Raw genomic sequence first — 8,169 nt, 5'->3', positions numbered from 1 at the left:
AGCTGGATTTACACCAGTAATCAACTTTCCATCCGTAACTGAATAATCATCCCATGGCCCAATTGGTGGCAAATACTTCGCATTGTACTTCTTAGCAATATCTTCAACAGAGAGTAAATTTTTTTCTTTCATAACTCCATGAACTTTTAGGATGACCTCACCAATATCTGTAAAACCAGTAATAGCCTTGCCTTCAATTAGGGGTTTCCCAGTTTTTTTTTCAATCAAACCATCAAATATTGCTGGTCCATGACAAACGGCAGCGACGACACCATTATTATCATAAATCTCAGAGGCTATCTTTTGCAAGCCCTTAGCAGTTGGATAATCAAATAGAGTGCCATGGCCTGCTGATGCAAAAAATATACAATACTCATCAGGATTAATGTCACTTGCCTTTTTAACATTTCTTATACATTGATTAAAATCAGATTCTTTATCATCAAAATCCAATTTATCTTGACTTGACAAAAAATCAGGAGCCAAGGAATGGTCATCCCAGCCAAAAGTACCAGTCTCCGAAACAAAATCAACCTGGAAACCTTTTTTTGTAAATGCATTGTACGGATGCATTGCTTCAACTACAAATACTCCTGTTCTAGCACCATCTAAATAGAAAACTTCATTATCTGAAGTTAATGAAATTAGGACTTTTTTTTGATTCATTTTAATGAAAATAATAAAATCCCTTAATTATAGCCAATGATTGTTTCAATATACAGACATATATCATTGTATTGCCTTTCGAAGAAAATACATCGAATATATATTTAAAATTTTACAAAATAAGATTATCTATATTATATATATATATATAGATATATGGAATAGTAATAATAGATCAATATTGTTAGATTATCATATAATTATTAAAAATTGATTGGGCCATACTATCACCTTTTATCTTTCAGTAAATTTCACATCTGCCATCATAAGTTTGTTTCTAAGAGGAAATAACTACATTCTAGAATGTATAAAATTCTACAATAATGTCAAAAAAACATAAAATAAAACCTTTCCTTTTTAATCAGGGGAAAATCTAATAATGAGGAGCTGAAGAGAAAAAAAACAGGAAGAATAAAATATATTTTCAGAATCTCACCCCTGGGTAATGTATAGGGTCGAATAAAGTTTAGTGGGAAGAAGAATACAAGTTATTTAATTATTGAAACTTTTTTTTTGCTAATGTTGACAAAGAGAAAAAGTTAGGTTATAATGTCTTTTGAAGGTTACGTGATGTAATTAAATACAACTATTTTAAAAAAAAGAAAAATAAGGTTTTCTAAATCCCTATAATTCCTTTTAAGTTTACTGCAAAGTGAATTAATTCTTTTTTCAGTGTCATTTGTTTTATAATTGGTCATTTACACTAGGTAGAATTTCTTCACCTCAAATCTTTAAGAAATTTAAAATTTGGTGAGAATAGACCGATATCAATAGTGGGTAACTTTAAGAATTAAGGGTTGGTTCTGATAAAATAATAAAAAGTGGGAATCGAGAAATAATTGGTGCCGCTTCTACTACTAACTTGAAAATGATAGTTTGATTGTTAATCAATAGAGAATTGAAACTCGATCTACTAAATGTTGTCCTAAGAACTGTTGACTACTTTCTCATGAAAGAATACTTGTAATTTGAGTAAAAAACATAATTGGTGATGCATAACTGAATATAATCATTTTCTCAACCTTTAAAAACCCCTAACTAAGAAAAAATATATGATTCACATTACTATGTCTTGCTGGAGGTGAATGATAAAAAGTTAAACAAAGTATATGTGTCCCCCAACGAGACTTTATATAGTTGTCGACATTGACAAAGGTGAAGAGTAACTACTATTTGAAACTAGTATACCAACTAAATATCCATAACTTTGGAATTCAGATAGTGCTAATCAAAGAATACACCATTTCGAAGAACTGACTGAGTGTCTCTGCAGTACATTCCCTGGTTCCTTGTTCCTTTCGACTGTTTGCCATAAGAGGCAACGAAGAGATTTTGCATTTACCCACGCAGTAGCTCGAAATTATCTTATATTCTGCAGAGTTATTAGAGCCCGATTTAGAGATCTTGGTGAATTCGAACAGTTGCTTCGGTTTCGACTGGCAACCGTAAATTGCCTAAACAACACGCACGAAAAGTTTTTATTCGATATCCACAACCGCATCCAGTCGTTGCCTATCTTGTAAAGTTGAAGGTATGAATTGTATAAATACAGAAATGATTGCAATTACCAAAACTGTTTCTCGAATTCCACGATCAAGAACTATTAGATGCAAATTTCTCTGTAGAAATATAATCAAGTGTATTTTAGTTGAAGTATATAACTGATTGTTTGAATATGTTACGCATAAATATATTCCTGCTAATATCTGTGTTCTTCAATTTAGCTCTCAGCTTCAATATCGATAAGAATGCAATAAGCAAAAATGAAGACAACGGAGCAATTCCAGAATATCATGGCCAGTATAAAGGTATTAATATTGGTGGTTGGTTGGTGACCGAACCTTACATCACTCCATCACTATACAAGGACGCAATTGCTCTGGCAAAGAAAAAGGGATCAAAAGTAACTATTATTGACGAATACACTTTATGCGAAGCATTAGGACACGATGATACTAAGGAATTATTAGAAACTCATTTCAAAACCTGGATTACTGAAGATGACTTCAAGAAGATTAGCGATGAAGGTTTCAATTATGTCAAGATTCCAATTGGGTTTTGGGCGTGGAAGATTGACAATGAAACTAATTTATACCCTGGTAACATAACGCATAATGACGCATATATAAATTCAAACCAGAAAAAGTACTTAGATAAAGCCTTAGAGTGGGCATTAAAATATAATTTGAAGGTTGTAGTTGAGTTGTATGCGGTGCATAATTCAGGAAACTACTTCAACATTTATGACGACTTAGAAGATACATATTGGGAAGAGGGAAATATCATGGATGTTACTTCCGAGATTCTTAAGAATTATTTTGATTATATGTTAAAACTAGATTCTCCATCTTCTCTTTCTGGTCTAGAGGTATTGTTTGCCCCCATTTCAGATTATTTTAATGATGAATTAGATTTGACTGGATTCTACGCTAATTTATTTGCGTCTTATCAGACTACAAAGAACGACCTAGAAAATCCAAACCCAAATGTAACCTTTATGATACAACAAAAGGGTGGATTTTTATCTGTTTCAGAAAATAAATTAAACCTAGCACTGCATGATAGGACTAGTCCTTACTATAAAGGTGAAAATTATACATCTGACTCGAATTTAGTAGAAGAAGATATAGAATTTTTTAACTGTTTCGATTCCTATAATTTCCACAATACAACTTGGCCTAATATCCCTGATTCTATTCTAAGACAATCTAGATATCTGAGCCAAGATCGTGGTTTCCAAATTTATTTTGCTGGTAGATGGAGTGCTGCATTAACTGATTGTGCAACATGGTTAAACGGTATTAGATTGGGAGCGGTTTTCGATAATACGTTATATCCTCCCTCTTACAAGTCAGGCGGAAAAGGCAATATATCCGATTATGGAACTGGTTATGGAACCTGTGTGTCTCAAAACCCAATAGATCAATGGCCTGAAGAGTACAAGATTCAAACTAGGAAATATATAGAAGCTCAGTTGCTAAGCTTCTCTACTTATACCAAAGGCTGGTTCTTCTGGAACTGGAAAACCGAAAGTGCACCTGAATGGGATTACCAAAAGTTGAGGAAGCACGATTTATTTCCACATCCATTTGACAACTATACGTATTACGAAGCTATTGATGATTCGAATTCGTCAGCTTCGAAAAATGAAACCCCTACATCATCAGTTAGAATGGTATTTACCACCTCCTCTAGCGCTCGTAGTAGTGTTGTAAGTTCAAACAGAACCACTACTTCGAAAACATCAAGCGAGACTGATAGTTCAGGTACCTCCACGCATAGTGGTAAAACTAGTTCAACCAGCTCCACCAGTTCAACCCATTCTAACAATACAATGGGTTCTCAGAAGAACGGGTCGTATGCCATTAAGAGTCCTAGTGTCTTCGCTTCAATCTTTGCTTGGAGTTTGATGATGATGTGTTTTACTCACGGTATTGGATTTCTTGTTTAATTGATAGGTGCTATTGACACAACTTTGTAATATTATATACTCTTTATGTACAAGATATCAATAAATATGTATTATTAGCATAATTGCAACTTGAATCTAAGAGACGGGTTGTAGTGAAGACTGGAAAGGATTAAGTTGGAAGCACCTATGTTCAGCATGCCATATTTTGAAATGTTTATGCGAAACCTATGAGAAGTGACAATATTGCTGACACAGAAGGATATGAATTTGATTATCGAACTTACCCTGGGCTTATCTGTAAATTGGATACGGGAAATCGAACATAATATATATATAAATTATCGTTCAGATGCTATAGGTTGCAATTCGATTTAATATTTACCTATTATGAAGTTGAATCTCTTACAAATACAATCTTATTACAGCATCCCATTTATACCAAACATGGCCATATTACATCATGGTTTTGTTTAATTCGCTGTACTACCAAAGTTATATTAAATATCGTTCTAATAGAGAATGTTGAAACTAAATATGACACATTACTGTTTGGATCTGTCATGTTCCATTTTCTGTGTATCAACACTTTTCGTTTACGAAGCAACCCACAGGACATCTAGTCCTGTCAGTTCCTCAAAATCGAAGATCCAGTTTGTTCGATACTGAAAAATGTCGTTACATCACGTCCGCAACAAATACCTCTTTGGGAAACGGACAACAAAGCGAGTTCATGGAATGAAGAATGTATGTGACATGAGTTACTGTCCAGTACCGATCCCAAGGAGTCCTTGTCACAGCAACCAGATTTTATGGTCTGGTCAATGATTGTGTTTAGGACATACATGAATCTCTAGGTTTATGGTGTATGCCATCAGAATGGTGAAACAAATTTATTAAACCCGGATAAGATTGGATAACTGTATATAGATGATAAGATATTATCAGATTAGGCAATCAAGTAGCATGACTGTTGTTCTGAAACGGGAAATATATGATGAAGTGAGAAGTAATTGGCTATCTATCGTTACTATGAATCCATTGATTTTAATTTATATAAATAGGATAGCTATTTCATGTTTCTATGTTTCGATATTTCCAATCTTCTTATCTTCCTGTCTTCCCATAAGAAACAGCCCATCATACCCAAATATATACAAGATGCAAAAGACTCAAACCAAACAAGAAAACAAAGACAACTGCTGTTTGTTGTTAGCTGGAGCTGCTGCAGGTGCCGCAGGTGTCGCCGTTGCAGGTGCTGCTTGTGCTGGCGCTGCCTGTGCTTGCAACTGTGTCATTGCCTAGTTGTAATGTGGTTGAATCCATGTTTAGTTTACTGTATATATTATGTAATTTATACTTTTAATAAACATTCTACTACAACTATTTTACTATTTACTCTTGAATTGTATAAGTCGAGTTGTGTATTTAAAATGAAAAATCGAGATAGAAAGAGGAGACCATTTGTCCAGGTAACAGAAGATGAGAGTGATGATGAGAGGACAGGAAAAGAGAAAGAAGTAACTTGGGGTATATTTATGAGTAAGTGCCGAAATAAAACATTCTTTTTGAAATGGAATCTTTATTGTAGAGATAGACACATTGGGTTGTTATTGAAGATTTAGCAGTCAAGAGAAACAAATTCCTTCTGATAAGTGGTAATGTAAATCGTGCTGCATATTGAACAGTTCCAAGTTATTAAATTAAGTATGTATTGACATATACCAATGTTAAGATAACTTCCATTCGCCTGTTTTATTTTAGAAAAATGTCGAGAACCTAAATTCGCGTTGCATCACCAAGAGATATTATTGTAAGTTGAGAATGCTTTTTAATGTTTGTTGATGTATTTGTATAGCATCGAATTACATTTTTTCTTTCATGAATAGATTAATAATTCTAATTAAATGAATCAAGTTGATTTTTCTTCCTTTCCAAACCACTGTTGAAATAATATTAGTATTATATTTCAGATATGAATTTTTTATTTTATCTTACTACATTTGGTTAAACTGCTGTACTAATTTACCTGACCTTAATCTGAGTGAATTATTTCGTTATAAAACGGTCAATACAATAAAACAAAAGTATGATTTAAAGTTGTATTATGTAAAATTATTCTTTTTGAATGGAAGTGGGATAGGAATTGGAAACTAATGTAGCAAATATGTTAGAGTAAGGAATATTAGATGTTTGAAGTGAAAGGTTCGTGGTGAAGGTGCTTATATTAATGGCGTTGACGCATATTCAAACTGAGAAGGACTTATTTACAGTTTTGAAATTATTATTAATTTTAGTATCCAATTTTCTAAGCTATATGTTTGGGAAGCTAATCTTTGATTATATTATATAGTATTATATAGCTTAAGGATCACATCTAATTATTATAATTAGATGCTGGTTTGCTGGTTCGCTGGTTTGCATCTATTGATTTACAGAATCCAACAAAATGGAATCGAAGAGACACCGATTGATAAAAATCCTAATATTTAGGGTCTTCACCCAATTGCATATTTCTCTCTACCAAAATTATTATACATAGCTTTCCCAAATAATGAGATTCCAGGAGAAAATAGGGCACTAAAAAACCTATTCCCACTCTCGCAAACACTGACGCCACGTTCGAAGGATAGCCCAAGGTCAAATATGCATATTTGATTTCATAAATGTTAAATGTGTTTGTGTCAAATAACATTTCAGCTAGCATTGATAATATTCAATGAATCCTAGCGATGCATATGGAGAACGAAATAGACAATGGCAAACTCCAGCTAAGAAATATTGCTGAAACTATTAAATATTATGGAACAATGGCGTTATTTTAAATATCGCTTTAATATATATATATATATTTTTCAATAAGAAAATATATCGCATACAATAGAACTGATGGAATATGGTTAGCGTCAGATGAATAATCAGTATACCAGTATAACCATTATCTGATTAGAATAAATAGTCGAAGATCTCAAGTTACATAAAGGGATATATCTCTGTATTAGTGAAACTATCTAATTTTTCTTTAATTCTGAATAATACAAAATAAGGATTAGTTTCTCCTTAATATAGCGCATTACTTTGGAACAACAGATGAGAGACACCTCGAAACTGTTAACAATGTCAAAAGTAATTTATCAGTTTCGAACTGCACAAACAAACTTAATGTCTTCATGTAATTATTCTAATTAGATTACTTAGATGCTGGTTTGCTGGTTTGTTGGTTACGCTTCTAATTCTAACCATATTCAAACATTTGAGACTTTTGTATTATTTGGTAATATTTATATTTTCCCTTTCATTTATAAATTTTTAACAATTTTTAGTTATTTTACGATAAAGTATGTTGAATTATGCAAGTTAGCTAGTTGAATAGAAAAATGGCAGATAACCAGTAACAAAAATCAATGACTGACCAAGAACAAACTGACGAAATCTTTTGAAACAAGAGGTGAAGATGAAATCATTACATTGCCACTATTAGTAACATGACCACTACAAACTTATATTTAAATGGTTACGACTCTTTCAAAGAAAACCCTTCAGATATTTTAAGATTAATTGTATGAATAGAAGCAACTTGATATATCAATATTTAAAGCATATTAAATAAACTAGTTCTGTGACGGACGTAGGAATTAGTGTATGGTAAAGACTGATATTATTTATGATATCAATTTCTGTCAGAGGGATCTTAAACTCTTATGAGCTGGGAATATATATAATTTAGTGTGTTTTAAATTGTGTATGATAATAATATATGGGAGTTTTATATTCCGGTATTGAGATAGAAGGAATATTATAGTAATAGTATAGTAATTGCATAGTAATTATAACTTGTGGTAGTGTCAATATTAGAATGTAAGTGAGACGATTGGGATAATCATAAGTGTTAATTTAGATTATTTAAACAAATAAGATAGTTGATTATTATTTGGATGAGAAATATGAGTATAAAGCATAGGCGAATACTAGATAATGACAGTGTGGATAGGCCTTTAGGTGCTAGGAAATTTTTATTTAGTGGTAAGGAATTCCAAGAAGAGTATTTAGGTGATCTTTATAGCCATGTTAGAAATCTGTTCTATGATAATTTA

General features: G+C 32.3%; 2 protein-coding genes and 1 pseudogene across 2 annotated transcripts; 1 reads left to right on the top strand and 2 right to left on the bottom strand.

Moving 5' to 3' along the window:
* On the bottom strand, nt 1-666 carry Kpol_196p3 (uncharacterized protein; the record flags this gene model as incomplete). The annotated part of the gene is made up of 1 exon (XM_001642199.1): nt 1-666. A coding segment is annotated over one exon (666 nt), but the record flags the coding sequence as incomplete, so codon positions are not given.
* A 1,675-nt stretch (nt 667-2,341) lies between these two features.
* Kpol_196p2 (exoglucanase repeat family protein) lies at nt 2,342-4,117 on the top strand (the record flags this gene model as incomplete). The annotated part of the gene is made up of 1 exon (XM_001642198.1): nt 2,342-4,117. One exon carries the CDS (start codon nt 2,342-2,344, stop codon nt 4,115-4,117), a length of 1,776 nt encoding a protein of 591 aa, XP_001642248.1.
* A 2,405-nt stretch (nt 4,118-6,522) lies between these two features.
* Kpol_196p1pseudo lies at nt 6,523-6,896 on the bottom strand (annotated as a pseudogene).
* Nucleotides 6,897-8,169: the final 1,273 nt, after the last annotated feature.

The sequence above is a fragment of the Vanderwaltozyma polyspora genome, genomic scaffold, assembly GCF_000150035.1.
Source record: "Vanderwaltozyma polyspora DSM 70294 KpolScaffold196 genomic scaffold, whole genome shotgun sequence".
Classification (NCBI taxonomy): domain Eukaryota; kingdom Fungi; phylum Ascomycota; class Saccharomycetes; order Saccharomycetales; family Saccharomycetaceae; genus Vanderwaltozyma; species Vanderwaltozyma polyspora.
The sequence above is the reverse complement of the archived record's forward strand: the minus strand, read 5'-3'. Positions and strand labels throughout refer to the sequence as shown.